Below are 17,152 nucleotides of genomic sequence, written 5' to 3' on the forward strand. Positions count from 1 at the left end.
CATGGAGAAAGTTCCTTGTGCTGGCTTGGATTTAATGTTGATGCTCATAAAGGCTGTCCTTACAGTTTGACGTTCACTGGATTATCTCTAGCATAATTTTTATCTCCGGGTGGGTCCAATGTACTCTCAAGGGACCTTCTAAGGGGGAACCTGGGGAGAAGAGAGGGATAGAAGCAGATATCACAGAAGGAGAGACAGATGAGAAGATTTTGCAGTGCTGGCCTTGACAGGAAGGAGGGGACCCTGAGCCAAGGAACGTAGGGGTCCCCTCCAAGCTGTAAAGAGCAAAGGAGAGATGTTCCTCTAGAGTTTCCAGAAGCTGATGCATTTTCGATGTCTGACCTTCAGAACCGTAGGATAATATATTTGTGTTATTCTGAGTCACCACAAATGGGGCAATTTGCTATAGCAGCAATAGAAAACCAGTGTGAGTGCACTCATACTTTGGAATCTAATGGACCTGGGCTGAGGTCCCAGCTCTGCCACCCACCAGCTGTGGAACCTTGGCGAAGAATCTGTGTTCCCAGAGAGTCATCTATAAATTGGGAGTAATAATAATATTAGCTTTGGTGGGAGGTGTAGAACAGTGGCTGGCACAGAGTAAATGGGTTGAAATACAGGAGACAAGCAAACTAGGCGGAGAGCCTGATGAGCTGCCTGTCCTTTATCTCTGGCTTTCCCCGTCATGTCCTCCCACCATCTGAGACTTTCCCACCTGTGTATTTATGCCTAGAACCTCACTGATCTTTGGAGAAATAAAAATGCCTGATTTTCTCCTTCTGTGACTCCTTTCTATCAAATCTATGACATTAGTTCTCACTCTAAAAAAACCAAAACCAAAACAAAACCACCGTTCAGTTCTCAATGCCGTTGGATGGCAGAGACTAAAGCAGGCTATATTGACCAGAACACAGCATTTTCCAGAAACAGGAGACTGTCTCTGCTTCACCTGGATACAAAGTTTCTAAAATATAAACAGCTCAGGGGCACCTGGGTGGCTCAGTGGGTTAAGCCTCTGCTTTCTGCTCAGGTCATGGTCCCAGGGTCCTGAGGTGGAGCCTCCCGGAGGGCTCTCTGCTGGGCAGGGAGCCTGCTTCCCCCCTCCCCTGATTTTCTGTCTGCCTACTTGTGATCTCTCTCTCTTTGTGAAATAAATAAATAAAATCTTAAAAAAATATATATATATACATACACACATATATATGTGTATGTGTGCGCATATATATATATATATATATAGGCTTCCCTTTCTGTTCCTAGTCAATTGTTTCCAAAAAGAAGAATTGCCTAATTTTGCTTTAAAAACAAATAAAATCCGTGGAATCATTTTATGGGGCTGAAAATTCGTACTTGAGCCACCTGTCCCTGCCCATGCGCTGACATAAAGAGAACAGAAGCATATGCCAATAGTGACCCTTGGGCGAAGTGCAATGGGAGCCCCAGTACCAAAAATCAGAGCTACCCGAGAGGTGAGAATGTGGGCCCAACGTCCCCACGTCCCCATGGGAAGCGACCGAGAAGCAGGAAGAGGAAGGCCAACATGCGCCACCACTTTCCGCCCTTCCCCCCTTGGATTGGGACAGAATGGGAGCTCTTTCCCAGAAGGCCCTGCGCGCCAGCAGGCATCCTCTTCATCTCATTGGCCAGGACGAGGTCACGTGGCCACACCAAGGCGCAGGGGATGCCAGGACCGCCCCCATCTCCCCTCAGCGAGCGGAGAACGGCGCGCTGGGGTGGAGTGGCCGCTGGGGGGACCGTCCGCGGCGCCTGCCCAGCGTCGGTCTCGAAGAATCACAGCTCGGGTCTTTCAAAAGCGGTAAGGGGGTCGAGCTCACTCCCAGACATTCCTTTTCCCTCCGGTCCCATAGCCTTGCCGTGTGTCCTCTCACCCCACAAGCTCTGGGCTCAGCTGTGGCCCTGAAACCCTGCGCCACGCCGCCTCCGCGCGGACCCTTGCCTGTCTCCTTCCCCAGCGTCGCCCGGTCCCGCCTCTCCGTGCGTGGCCGCGACTTCCAAAAACTGGCGCCCCCGGGTGACCCCACGCTGCTTGCCCCTCCGCCCCCCGGCAGGTGTGCGCTGGGAAGGCTGATCCTTAGTGCTTTTTTTCTCGCCGAGAACTCCAGGGGAGAATTTCTGTTGCATAAAGTCATCCTATGACACTATTACGGTAGACGGTCTCCAGGTGGGCACATCCCTTCCTCCCCCGCCCCCCAAATAATCCATGTTTCCCCATTGTGGTCTTCCCATGGGTTCCCATGGAATCCTGGCCGACCTCCATAACCCCTGATACGGAGTGGGAAGGATGACACAGGAATTCCAAGGCCAAGCCTTCGGGAGCCCCGTAGGCTCTGCCTTTGTCTCTTGCGGCCCTAGCTTCGGCCTCAGCTAACCACGGGGTCCGCCCGAGTGCTCTGAGCCCGCCCTGCTGGTCCCACCGAGAAGCCCGGTGACAAGAAAGAGAGGAATGCCCAGCTCGTCCCCACATGTCCATTCAGCCCAGGCCAGGACAGACCCCTGGGCTACGCAAGCGTGTACTTCCCTCCAGCTCAACGGGTACAGCGTGTAATTCATTGTTATTGGACAGCCACAGACTGTCTTTTTTTTTTTTTTTTAATTTTTTATGTATTCATTTGACAGAGAAATCAAAGTAGATGGAGAGGCAGGCAGAGAGAGAGAGGGAAGCAGGCTCCCTGCTGAGCAGAGAGCCCGATGTGGGACTCGATCCCAGGACCCTGAGACCATGACCCGAGCTGAAGGCAGTGGCTTAACCCACTGAGCCACCCAGGCGCCCCAGCCACAGACTGTCTTAAGGTGTGGATGCGTTAGCCTTCGTGCAGCCATGACGCAGAGGGTGGGCATTCATTTTTCTGTTTTTCTTTCCCTCCATTCCAAACAACATTGCAGTGAACCTCTTGCACAACCGTTTTATCCTTCGCATTTTATTTATTTATTTTTAAAGATTTTATTTATTTATTTGACAGAGATCACAAGTAGGCGGAGAGGCAGGCTGAGAGAGAGAGGGAAGCAGGCTCCCTGCTGAGCAGAGAGCTCGATGTGGGGCTCGATCCCAGGACCCTGGAATCATAACCTGAGCCGAAGGCAGAGGCTTTAACCCACTGAGCCACCCAGGCGCCCCTATCCTTCGCATTTTTAGATAGTATCTTCCAGATTGGGGGGGGGTGTGCTCTACTACGGATGGCCGGAGTGAGCACTTCTAGGTGAACTGCTTGGATCTGCCGCCTCCCTTCACCTTTTCACAGCTGTGTGAGCTCAAACAAGAGACTCCACTTCCCCCCCTCTTGGTGTTAGGAAGAGAAAATAAGATCATGCTTGCAAATCCCTTCACTTGGTGCCTGAAATGATAAAAGATGCGCATTACAACGACGTCTGTTCCTGGAAATAGGGGTGGTGCCTAATTTTTAATCCACATTAGAATCACTGGGAGGATTTTTTTTTTTTTAATCCCATTACCATACCCTACTTAGAATCAGTAAATCAGAAGCTCTAGTGGGTAAGACCCAGGCAGAAATCTTTTGTTTGGGTTTCCCTGGGCACTAGTATTTTGAAAGCGACGACTCGTGTTCAGCCATGGTTGGGAACCACCGGGAGGGCACTCACACAGAAAATCCTTTATTCACTTTTTTTTTTTTTTTTTCAAAAATAAAACATTGGCATTTCTCTTTTAAATTCTTCCAGAACTTTTTGGTCCCTACCCTGGCTGACACCCTGGGCACAGCATTCTGTTCTAGGGTGCATAGAGTCGGATTTCCAGCAGCTTCTGTTGAGTAAAATGCAACTTGTTCTTTACCTCTCTGGACTGAGAAGAAGCCTGGACACCATATTCTGCTCAGCACGTGCAGACATCCGACATGGTTTCAGGAGCATGAGTGATATTAACTTGTCCCTCTCTGAGGGAGGCCAGGAGAGCCCAAGAGGGACCCAGGGAAAGCATGACAAACAGCAAAAAGAGAAACAGGATGGTCATGGGGCAGCTGCACATTATTTCATTTTTCTTCCCCAGGGTGCATTTAACCAGATCATGAAACACCGTAACTGGCTTCCATTACAGTTCTAATCCTACAGCAGACTTTTCAAAAGACCTTCTCTTCATATCCTTTTACCACACTGCCCCAAAATAATAAATCAGGGAGACCAAGGAAATGGTAAGCTGCCCTAAACATTTCTGTGAGTTTAACAATTAAAACGGCAGATCAGTGGGTGAGATGTGCTCTGTGCAGAGAAGACCTCAGAGGCCATGTGTTTCTGAGAACGAGAGGACTGGAAACTCAAGCAGAGTCCGGCCCCATTCATAGGCGCAAAAGCTGCGATGTAGAGCCTGTTCTCAGCTCTGAGCCCAGAGACCCTGCCAAAACCCCCCAGCGGATAATCAGCTATTTCCATGAAAGCCCCACTTGAGAATTTTCAGATGACATTTCCCAATTCAAAACAAAACAAAAAACCCTAAACATTGTGCTGGACGAACACCATGCCGGCCCTTTCAGCAGATCTTATAGTTGCCCACTTCTGGTAATGTAAAATTATTCTCCCTACTTTTCATTTCTCAACAAAATAACGTTAAATAAAAAATCATCATCACCTTCAGGTGATCCCAGCTTGAAGCAAGTAAAATTATTCTCCCTACTTTTCATTTCTCAACAAAAATAACGTTAAATAAAAAATCATCATCACCTTTAGGTGATCCCAGCGTGAAGCAAGTAAACCTTTAGCTAATTAAGTCTAACAGTTTGCTTGCTTGGTTTCTGGACCCACCAGGCCCCCTTGACAATGCACTCCGGTATATGTTGTCACCAGGGAGGGACCTCGTGGTAAGAGGTCCCCAATGGTTGTGTCCCCTTTTGAAGTCACTTATATGCTTCATTCATGAGCTCTTTTTAAAATGACCTCTGAGGAATACATCATCTCCAGGTGACTTAAAAAGTTGGGGGGTCCAAGTTTGCTGAGCAGAGGGTCAGACTGTAGAATACGGAGACGCCCCCCGGGGCATGCCCTCACTCCAGGATGCAGGGCCCTCTCGGCCTGGTGAAGCCTCCATCACAGGAACCGGCTCATTAGTCACAGTCCCCACTGTCACTGCCCAGCCTGGCCCAGGCTAAGTGGAAATAGGCCAGCTGTCCCTTGGGTCAGCCTTAAGTCCCATTCTAGACCTCTCCTTTCACAAGATGGGCATGTGATAATTTATTTAACCGAACCCCTATCGATAAGTTTCTAGTCTTTTCTCAGGGGTACAGTGGCCCAGCAAATAGCGTGTGTCTGTTCTGTGTCTTTGTGACTCAGAGCAATTATATTTATAGGATGATATTCTATTATTAGAAATTAGAGTTCACGGGGCTGGTGAACTTTTAAATTTTGGTATATATCACTAGATTCCTCTCCCCAGAGATTGCCAAAATACACTGCCACCAACGATATATGGGGGCTGTTCTTCTATTCCCTCCCTGTTAGGTTACTCAGTACCTCCCTTTTCACCACATTGGTAGGTGGGAAGGTAGCTCTCCTAATTTTGGCCACATTTAACCATCCGTGATGTTGAGCATCCTTCCACATGCTTAAAAGCCAGCTGTGTGCCTTTCCTCTTAACTGCGTGCTCTCCTTCGGTGTTCCTTTCCTCACCCCATTCCCCCCATTAGATGTTTATTTATACAATGTCTTCCTTTTCCAAAGTCACATCTAACTCACCCACCACAAAATTCATCCTTTTAAAATCTCCAGTTCAGTTCTTTTGAGTATATTCACGAGGTAGTACAAACCACGTCCCCACTATCCCCAGAATGTTTTCATCACCCCAACCCAAGACTCGGGGGCAGGCTCAGTCCATTCCCTGCAGCCCCTACCCCCAGCCCTTGGCGACCACTAAACCGCTTTCTGTCTCTATGGAGAGACGTCTGCCCCTTCTGGATATGTCATGTAATTAGAAACCTGCGATGTGGTATTTTATACCCGGATCTCTCACTTAGCGCCTTGTTTTCAAGTTCATCCGTGTCACAGCGTGTCGCCATGCTTTATTTTTTCCTGCGGCTGAATACAGCTCCACCGCCTGGATAGGCCAGGTCTTGGGTATCCATTCATCCATTGACTGCCGGACATTTGGGCTGCTTCCAGTCCTGCAGCTCTAGTGCTGCTGTGAACATTTGTGTACACGTCCTCACCTGGGCATGCGTTTTCATTCGCTGGACTGTGTATCCAGGAGTGGAATTACTGGGTCATCCAGCAGGAGGAGCTGCTAAACTGCTTTCCAGAGCATCTCCGCCGTGTTGCCTTCCCGCCACCACGGAACATAAGAGGGTTCAGTTAGGTCCGCATCCTCGCCAACACTGCTGATGGTCGGTCTTTCTCATCATGGCCCTCCTGCTGGGTGTGAAGCGGTGCCCTGTCCTGGTTTTGGTTGCCTTTTCCTAATGGCCCATGAGGTTGAGCATCTTTCTGTGTCCTCACTGAGCATTCATGTGTCGACTCTGGAGAATATCATGTCTTCTTGATTTGGCTGCTTTTCCTGGTCCTTCTGCCCTGAGCCTCTTGTCTCATAGTGCTTTCTGGCTGGCTACTCCTAGTCCCCAGAGTCCCAAACTAATAATTGTCACTCTTCAGCAGTGTTCTATGGGGCACGAATTCCACCTACCTCACTCTCCATGTCCAAGGCTTATCCTTGGTGTTCTTGTCCCTAGAGGGCACTGAGAGAATAAGACGTGACCTCCCCTGATATGTTTTTACCACTTAAGAGGTCTTTTATGTTGTGTCTCTGGTCAATGTTCTTGCTATTTCCCATCCCCGCCACCCTTGGGGGTGGGAGAAAGCCACACTATCACACTGCTGCTAGGAATGTGCATCACTAGTGCCCTTTCTGGGAAAGAAATCTGGCAGCGTCTCTTTTTAGAAATTAAGTGCACATCGATTTGTGTGTCACAGCTGCACATCTGTGCTGTTTCATAGAAAAAAAAGCACTAGTTTAGGATTTTTGAACACAGAAGTTTATCTCAGCATTGTTTGTAATAGAAAGGGAAACAATTACTTGGAAACTACCAGAATGGTCATTGATTAAGGCAATGGCTTAAATATCTTTTGGTATATGAATACTAAGGAATATTATGCAGTTATTTAAAAAAATAAGATGGGATACCTGGGTGGCTTAGCTAGTTAAGCATCTGATCTCAGCTCAGGTCTTGATCTCAGGATCGTGAGTTCAAGCCCCGCTTTGGGCTCCATGCAGAGCATGGAGACTACTTTAAAAAAAATAAGATAGATTCAGACATATTGACTGAGAGGAATAACTGTGATTGCCAATTTATTCAGGTTGCTTTAACAAAAATACCACAGACTGAGGCAGATTTGTTGTGTAGTAGAAACGTCTTCCTGGTTCATAGATGGCCACCTTTTCACTGGGTCCTCAAGCAGTGGAAGGAGTAAGGGAGCTCTCTGGAGCCTCTTTGATAAGGGCACTAATTCCATTCATGAGGGTTGCACCCTCACGTCCTAATCTCCCAAAGGCCCCATCTCCTAATACCACCAGTTTAGGGGTTAGGATTTGTAGTTAGGAACTTCGTAGGGTCATGAACATTCGATCCGTAACAATGATAGATAAAAACAATTAAAAAAAACTATATCTACTCTGATCCAATTTTTGTAAAAACCAAGAAGCACAAAGACAACCCTTGTGTATCTGTATCTCGGATGCTCGTATGTATCTGTGTGAACGTGAACCAAGCTTGACAAGCCATGCAGGGTCACATATGTGAGTTATCTTGCCATGAGGGTGGAAGATCCATACAAAAAAAGAAAAGAATTAAGAGATAATTGTTTGGGGGTAGTAAACAGATGTTAAATGTGTATTATAATCAAGTTGAGAAAAAAATCAAACATTGAATGTGTCTTTCAGTGACACTATTGGCTCCCACTGGAGCAATGGTGGCTTAGTGCTTGAATTATCTTTGTACGTTCCAGACTTCTGCAGCACATGAATGATGGGAAATCTGTGAGCGGAAAGGAGAGGGGGAATGGTGAGGTCCACTAATACAGTCTCACCCCACAGTGACTAGCAAATCACTGGTGACTTTTGAGAGAGGGTGAACAATTACCTTTTGGCCACATGATGTTGGAACCCAACATTCAAACCCAGCATTTCCATCGCTAGATGGGCAGATGTGTTGTATCAAGCTGATAGTCAAGAACCTTCAGCTCTAAGATGCCCCCTTTCTTTTATTTATGCTGGAATTTCTTGGTCAAGACATCCTGCTTATTTCATATTGAGATGAAAAGCATGAAATCTGATCAATCCGTGAAATTTCCAAATCTAACATCTTCCTCCATGCTCTAAGTATCTGCCACATGAATCCTTGTTTCAAGACCTAGAAAACAACAAATGCATTTGCATAACACAGAAAGACACAGTTGTTTGATGTGTCATTTGACTCCTGCAGCAGGACCTCAGAAGGGTCTTTTTTGTAAAACTTTTTGAGGTCTTCATCAGTTTTCCCAAGGGCCTACTATAATCCTTTGATATTCAAATATAATTCTCTTTTGAAGAGCTTAGTGGGTCATCATCTAGTTTCCCTTCTACCTTCCTGTCTTCTTCCGTGAACTCTTTGAACTCGGCCAGATTCTCACTTGACCAGAGCTACGTGTGTGATCTGAGCAGTACTTTCCATGACTCAGCAAACTCCTGCGTCTTCTGCCAGGTTTGCAATTCCCTTTGCAAATCATGTGCATTACATTTCCGCCCTACTTGTCCTTTCTCCGGATGGGTCAGGATATTGACACACAGGCCGGTGTGGCACAGGAAGGGATGTCTGAGTGGGAAATAACTTTTGTAAGCAGACACTTCCTTTGTAAATGAAATTATGATCGTGGCCTCTGCTTCCCTCTGTAACCCTAAGGACTAGGAGGATTTGGATAATGGATTGTTAGAAGAAAGAACACCGCCTCTGCCATCACCAGTTACTACAAGGGTTGCTACTCTCACCATTATTATAGTCAGTGTCCCTGGGCACTGACTATGCCCCAGACTCTGGACTTCTGCCTTACTTTTCCCTGACTTAATCCTGTTACATGCCAAGAACCACTGGAGGCCCTGGGGACACAGCTGTCATCAAGACAGACCAGGTGTCGGTCTACTTGGGCTTACTTTCTAATGGAGGAGAAGCAAAATGAATTAATGAGACCATTTCAGAGAGCAGGGAAGGCACTGCTGAACCCAAAGAAGAAATGGGGGTGAGTGGGAGGGTGACTTCAGAAAGGGTGGTCAGGGAAGTCCTGACCTGAGGCTTGAATGACGACAAGGTAGCCATGGAAAGATGGGAGGGGTGGGAAGAACAGCTAGTACAGAGAGCTTCGGGTGGGAATAAGGTTGGTGTATTAAGAGGAGGAACCTGGGCGGAGCTGAGGCTCTACCATGTTGGGCATGGTAGAGTTCTGGCTTGATTTTAATTGGAGTGAAGCCATCTTTGGATAGTTTTATGCAGATGAATGACATGATCTAACTTTTATTTAAAACAAAACAAAATCACACACCATCGTCTCCCAGATGTGAGAAAACATGGTTTGTTTCTTCTTTTCTCTCTTGTGCATAGTTTCTTGAAGATCCACTAACCCCGTTAACCAAACTTTGTCTGCTTTGTTCTCTCCCTCTTCTGTTCTTGCTTCTATGACAAAATGTCAAGGGTTTGAGCTTTCGAATCAGGCAAACATGGGTTCTAATCCTGACTCTACCACTTAAGAGCAGGTTGATGTCTGAAAGGTGACTTTCCTTCTCAAGCCTCAATTTTCCCACCTGTAAAATGGGAGTGGTGATAGTACCCAGTGTATACATTTGCTGTAATATATAAATAAAATGCTTCTTGTTACAGACAGCATTTACCATAATGCCTGGTACGTGGGAAACATTCAGTGAATGAACAGTTGTACTAAGTGAAAATTTGAACTTTGCCACATGGGGAAAAAAAAAACAACAACCAAAAGATAATCCTTCCTCATAATTTCTAAATATTGTAATAGAGACTTGTGTGTGTGTGTGTGTGTGTGTGTTTAAAATATGTAGTAGAACTCTGAGGAGGCAGCTTGCTCTAACTGAGAATACCTGAAACTTAGAGAGTAGGAGACATTCCTGAATCTTTTCTGGCCCAGATTTCTTAGATTTTTGAAGATAAATTAATTCACATCATTACTATTTTTAAAAGTCTTTCCGGAGCACTCAAATGTATAGATTTAACCATCAGAATATTTTTTTTCCTTGTGATTTATGTTTGGAGATATAAAATAGTAATTATAGTAATAATATATTGATAGAACAAAAACAAAAAAAAACACTAATTTTTCTCAAGAACTCACCACATACCCACAAGCAGTAAGCACCTTGTAGGAAACATTTCATTTGATCCTCATAATGATCCTTTGAAGAAGGCATTGTTATTTTCTTGCTCATTTTATAAGAAAATTGAGGCATAGAGATATCAAATAATTCAGCCAGGTCCCAGGCAGATCTTCCTCTACTTGGGATGGGGCTACTTCCTGATAAATCCATTGTATGTTGGAAGTGGATTTATGAGCATCTGGGTGGATCAGTAGGTTCATTGTCTGCCTTCAGCTCAGGTCATGGTCCCAGGGTCCTGGGATTGAGTCCCATGTCAGGATCCCTGCTCAGCAGGAAGTCTGCTTCTCCCTCTCCCTCTGCCCCCACCTCCCTCCCCACTCATGCTTTCTCTCTCTCTCTCTCAAATAAAATCTTTTAAAAAAAGAAAGAAAATATATTTACTATACATATATACATATACCTATATTTAATATATAAATATATAAAATATACAAAAATACAAATATATTTACTATAACCTACGAAGCCTAGCCTACCTTAAATGTGCCTAGAGCACTTCCACTAGCCTGTGGTTGGGCAACATCATGTAACACAAAGCCTAGTGTTGACAATTGCAGGTTCATGAAATATACTGAATGTTGCACTGAAAGGGAGAGACAGAATGGCTGTGAGGATACAGACGGTTGTCAGTATACCTGTTGTCGACCCTGCTGGGAGCTGCCAAGACCCAGCATCACTAGAGGGGGTCACCCGCATATTGCTGGCCCAGGAAAAGATCCAAATTCGGAATTCCTCATACAATTTCTGCTGAATGATTATCACTTTTGCACTTTGTAAGGCCGAAAAACACAAGTCCCAGCACTGTAAGTCAAGGACCATCTGTATTTCATATTCGAGAGTCAAACCGAGGTTCTAACAATGACACCAAAATGCCACTGGAGATAAGTTCTCAATCACATGTCTGCCTATGATGACTTTCTCTTAAAAAGCCACACACATAATACAAAATATATTTTCTGCACTAAGAAGATCAAAATTTTCAACGCTTTCACATATTTGGGTGCTGTCGTTTGCATTCTCACTTGATTCCTTTTTATCTCCCTTAAACTCTTACACATTTTCTTTTCATGGAAAGTAAAATCTCTTTGGTATGTCATCTGTGTGTCTGCTTTATGAGAAAGCTTTTTATTGCAACCAGATTCAAGATGAACTTCTCTCAAGATTGTTCATAGTAACTGAAAGCTTGGTTCCCATCATCCGGAAGGAACTTTTAAATTCTTTCTGTAATAATGTGAGGAAGGCGTGTAAACAATATTCATCTTTGCAAGATTATAAAACTTGTAACTCCAATGGGTTTTCTTTCTATTCATTCACAGATTGGATGTGTGTGAGTATGCGTGTGCATGTGCATGCATACATGCACGCGTGTCCATTTAAATCGATGTTTTAGGACATATCTCATTTCTAATGTTTGTTGAAGGTAAGGTCTCAAAAGTTGTAATCTGTTTCCTGAAGTGGATATTTTCCCTTCACTTTTATTGTGAAGGCAAAGCATTGGTGGCTTTTCTATCTAGCTTCTACTAACTTATTTCCTCCTGTTTCATTCTCTTTACCCTCCCTCCTCCCATACTAACTGCCTCCTAGACAGACTTGAAGAGCCTGGAGACAGCTTCCCAGGAAGAGGATTGTTTGCTATTACTTGACAAGTGAAATGGATACTGGCCAATTCCATAAAATTCTCTCCAAATCACTGAGTATGTACTTAATTTAAACTGGCAAAAATGAAAAAAACAAATCTGTTGGCCATATAATAGTAAATTTCAGCTTCAGGCATAGCTGGATCCAGGCATTTAAATTCTGTCACTGGCTATTTGTCCCTCAGTCTTTTGGCTCTGCTTTCATCTGAGTTTGTTCTCGGGCAGGCACTGTGAATGTGATGGACAAGTCCACCACTTACAGATGCACTCCCACTGATTGGCTAACCCAAACATAAAGAGTGTAGCTCTGTTCTAATGGGTTCAGCAAAAGCCACAGAATTAGTCTAGCTTAGATCATGTGCCCGCGTAGGAGGTAAGCATTTTAGCAAAGGAAATAGAATCTCTGGGTGTTGGACCTGAGTATGCACTCACCCAAGTTTGGAGGATAGGCCTTCATTATTATGGAATGTCCCATCTAGAAAGTCCTAGTTCTTACAAGTTATTAGAAATACTTTCTCCATTCTCTAACATCAAAAGGTAAAGTTTGCATCTGTTGTAATTTCTAAATGCATTTGAGGGCTAGTCTAGATACCTGGATGAAAAGAATTTATCCTTTATTCAAGTAATATATTGGGCCCTTAAAAAAAAAAGTCTGGGGTGCCTGGGTGACTCAGTAGGTTGAGGCCTCTGCCTTCAGCTCAGGTCATGATCCCAGGGCCTGGGAATCGAGCCCCGAATCAGGCTCTCTGCTCAGCGGGGAGCCTGCTTCCCCTTCTCTCTTTGCCTGCCTCTTTGCCTACTTGTGATCTCTGTCAAATAAAGAAATAAAATCTTAAAAAAAAAAAAGTTCATCTAGAGACTACACCAAACTAAAAAGCTTCTGCACAGCAAAGGAAACCATTAGCACAATGAAAAAGCAACCCACTGAATAGAAGAAAGTATTTATAAATCATTTATTCAATAAGGGATTAATATCCAAAAGTAATGAAGAACCCAACTCGATAGCAACAACAACAACAAAAATCTGATTTAAAAATGGACAGAGAATCTAAATATATAGACATTTTCCAAGGAAGACACAGATGGCCAACAGGCACATGAAAAGTTGTTCAGCATCACTAATTATTAGGGAAATTCAAATGCAAACCACCCTAGGATATCACCTCACATCTGTCAGAATGACTACCGGAAAAAAAAAGAAAAACCCAACAGGAAATAAAAAGTGTTGGTGAAAATCTGAAGGGGAAAGGGGAAGACTATATATATGTGTGTGTATGTATGTGTGTGGATAGATAGATAGAGATATATTGGAATACTACTTGGCCATAAAAAAGAAGAAAATCTTGCCATTTGCAAAAATGTGGATGGACCTTGAAGATATTGTGTTACGTGAAATAAGTCAAGAGAGAGACCAATGCCATGTGATTTCACTGTATGTGGACTGTAAAAAGCAAAACAAATAAAACAAGACTTAGAGGTACAAAGAACAGAGTGGTGGTCATCAGAGGAGTCAGGAGGGCTGGGAGGGGGTTCAGCTGGGTGAAGGGGCGACATATGGTAACCAGACCTCCCATGGCAGTCACTTCATAGTGTACACCATCGAATGATTACTACATTGTACACCTGAAGCTAATATAATGATCGGTGCCAATTTTAACCTTGATTTTAAAAAGTCTGTCCTTGGGAAGATTTTATTTTCCCCCCAAAGACTTTGTCTCTGGGTGTAACGCTCTTACCACTAGCTCTTTCGGTTCCTGGCTGGAGAGTAAGGAAGGGAGGCAAAAGAGAAAGAGATTGGCGGATGCTCTCGGCATTTTGAAAAGCCCTTCCTTGTTTTGAATCTCAGTCTCTGCCTTTTTGTCAACTGTTTCCTCTTCTCCTGGCATGGACTGTCCCCACGATTCATTTATATTCACTGTGATGCTTCAGCTGCCTACTGGCTTACTTGGCACCTGACACATCCGTCTAAGTCCCGTATTCCCGCTGTCCTTCCCGCCTTCTCCCTGAGTACAAGGTTTACCACGATCATGAATTCTGGAGCATGGGGGAAGGGGGAGGAAGAGCTGGTGGGCATACCCGATGCTCCGACGGTGTGACTCCCCTTGGGATCTGAGATTGAAAAGAACCCCTAGTGCTTGTCACTGGCCTGTGGACTGTCCCTTCTGTGCTCCTAAGTGATGACCACCGGACAGGGGTCTGGCTCTCCCTTTCCTGTCTCCTTTTTAGACACTGAGAGTTACCAGTTTGGCAAAAACAACTGCTAATAAAAGTGTGTGCCCTTGTGTGTATGTGTGTTTCACACGTATTGATGAGCTATATGAGCAGACTGAAAGATTCTCCCCCTTTCTCCTTCTGTCCGTTTCTCTGTCTTCCTGTAAACATATTTTAAAAGTGACTGGCTATGGGGCAACTCAGTCGGTGAAGCAATGATCCCAGATCGAATCCCATGTCTGGCTCTCTGCTCAGCAGGGAATCTACTACTCCCTCTCCCTCTGCCCCTCCCCACCTCTTGGGCTCGCTCTCTCTGCTCCCTCTCTCTCACACACAAATAAATAAAATATTTTAAAAAATCAAAAATAAAAGCGGTATCTGTCAATTCTCAAACATCTACTACAGAAAAGGCAGCGTGCCGGAGTCTTCGCATACGTCCTCTCCCTGAAACGTCACAGCAGTGCTGCAAGGGAGCTAGTATCATCCCCATCTTCTGTACAAGGAGGTTCAAAGATTTTTGGTGACTTGACCAAGGTCATATAGTTTATCAGCAGAGAATCTTGATCTTTAACTTTCATTCCAAAATTCGTGGTCTCTCCTTTTTTCCTGAATATCACCCTGCTTTATAAAAGGCACCTGGGAAAGGAAAGCAGTTCAATGAGACCCAGGCAGAGGTCAAAGCAGAAACAGCTGGAGGCTGGAAGCCGGCCCCTCCCCAGAGGAGGAGGAGGCGCCCACGTCCTCACGCAGCTCTGCACCCTACCCTATGCTTCTGACTCCATGCCCCACTGAGGTCTAATTTGTCGTCCTGTGTGGACGCTTGCTTGCCCTTCCAGCCTTCAACATGGGATCTACCCCCACCACCCCCCAAATCTAGGCTAATATAGGCCAGATGGTAAGACAGAGCGCAAAGGCTGGGGTCAAGTATCTGTCCATAACCAGACTCTGCGACTTAGCAGCTCACCCAGCAGCTGTGCAGAGGGGGACCAAGCCCTGTGCCAGCCACTTTTGTCACTTGCGGGTCATGATAACAGCTAACCTTAACTCATGGAATCTGCATCACAAAATTAGGAGGTAAGTTCTACCATTTGCCTCACTTTGCCAGAAAATTGAGGCACAAGATGGTTAAGTAACTCAGATTCAAAGAGACAATTTAGCTCAGTGGTTCTCACATGTGAGTGATTTTCCCCCCTCCCCTGCCACCCCAGGGGACATAGGGCAGTGTCTGAAGGCATTTTGGATTGTCACAATGTGAGGACATGGGGGGGGGCACTGGCATCTACTGGGATTAGGCCAGGGACGTGGCTAATCTAGGGGCTGAGGCATAGCAAAGAGTGATCCTGCCCCAAACGTCCATAGTCCCGAGGCGGAGAAGCCTTGTTCTAGCTCCAGAGTTCACGCTGCCTCTGCAGTGCAATCATGACGATTTACTTCTCGGGAGATTCCTCCGAACCTGCCACCGGAGAAGTAACACGAGTGTCACTAGTACGGTGCCTGGGGTGTGCCTTCGACCAACCGGCTCTCCTCCTCGCTAACAGCCCCCCGCCCCCCACAATGCCTCTCTCACAAGAAGAGCAGGGTCAGAGTTGTAGATAACCAAGTTCTGCTTCGCAGAGTGAGCGGACAGCCACAGAGCCCCCGCTTCATCATGGCCTCTGTGTATCAAACGTCTGGAGTCCATTATCCATCCTTGGATTTCCTCGCCGGGTTGAATAACCGCTGTTTATGTTTGTGTTTACAGTCGACTTGGGAATAAGTGTCAAGGAGAATAATGCGGCCACTTCTTCCCCCAAGACAATGGAGATCCGCGCTGTTGCAGATGCCCACGGAAAGAATCTTGGGAAAGAGGCCAAACTCGAGGCACCAGCTGCTAAATCTCGTTTTTTCTTGACACTCTCGCGGCCTGTACCAGGACGTACTGGAGACCAAGCCACGGATTCATCCACTGGATCAGTGAAGCTTGATGTCAGTTCCAGTAACGCTCCAGGAAACAAAGAACCAAGTGAGAGCGTGGCACTTCCGGTGGCAGCTGCACTGGGGCACGACCCACATAAAACCCCAGGCCAGAGCCCGGCCGGGGACGGAGGCTTCTCTGCCGCTGGGGGACCGGCGCCTGCCCCACCTGAGTCGGGAGGAGCGGCCCCCTCCAAGCCTAGGGACTCCAGCTTCTTGGACAAACTCTTCAAACTGGACAAGGGACGGGAAAAGGCACCAGCCGACAGCCGCCAGGAAGCCAAGGGTGCAGAGCGTCAAGACCAAGCCCAGGAGGTTTCCGGATTGTCCAGGCCATCTGATGATGTCCCTGCAGAGAGGGTAAGTGCTGGACAGGGGCGATCCCCTTTGTGAACACCAGCTCTGGGAGGGGGGCTCCGAGGGGCCGAGACAAAGGCACCTACATCGCTCTACAGTCACCAAGCGGCCCCGACAAGGTCTCAAGCCATCGACCCCTCTAGAACAAATAGCACATTGTGGTGGAGTGTCCCCCATGTTTCTGTGGGTGGAAACATCTGTTTGCAGAGCAGTAACAGCTGTGACATCTGTTTTATGTAAAGGAAGAGAGGAGGCGAGTTACATACAGATGAATTCGTCCTTCCATTTATCAAAGGTAGAGGAAGACAGATTACGTTTATGATCAATGGAGTCTGCAGGGAAAGGCATTAGCAGAATAAAAATGGTCCCTGAAAGACTTCACTACCCTGCCTGGTCTCAGTAGGTTGTTCCCCATTCCGTGTGTTTATAGGCTTTTGTTGGAATACATTTCATTTCTTCTTTTTAATAGCCTGGATTGATCTTTAACTATCTTTTGCACCAAAGTGTGGGTTTAAATAAAGAGCTTTTACAGCTCTGGGCAGGCTCTTTTATGTACTAATTATTTTCCAGCAAGCTGGAGTCATATCTTTGTAAAAACTAGATTTTTTTTTAA

The 17,152-nt window shown here is 45.8% G+C and overlaps 1 protein-coding gene across 13 annotated transcripts in view; it reads left to right on the forward strand.

The window, feature by feature from the left end:
- Positions 1 to 17,152, forward strand: part of BCAS1 (brain enriched myelin associated protein 1) — a 93,355-nt gene that overhangs the window by 16,306 nt on the left and 59,897 nt on the right. For all 13 annotated transcript variants that reach the window (XM_045082069.1, XM_045082060.1, XM_045082061.1 and 10 more), the window contains exon 4: positions 15,971 to 16,542. In XM_045082069.1, the coding sequence (XP_044938004.1) occupies positions 15,971 to 16,542 (572 nt within the window). The remainder of the gene's footprint in view (positions 1 to 15,970; positions 16,543 to 17,152) is intronic.

This window comes from Mustela putorius, unplaced genomic scaffold (genome assembly GCF_011764305.1).
Source record: "Mustela putorius furo isolate JIRA1106 unplaced genomic scaffold, ASM1176430v1.1 tig00000592_pilon_pilon_pilon, whole genome shotgun sequence".
NCBI classification, from domain to species: Eukaryota; Metazoa; Chordata; class Mammalia; order Carnivora; family Mustelidae; genus Mustela; species Mustela putorius.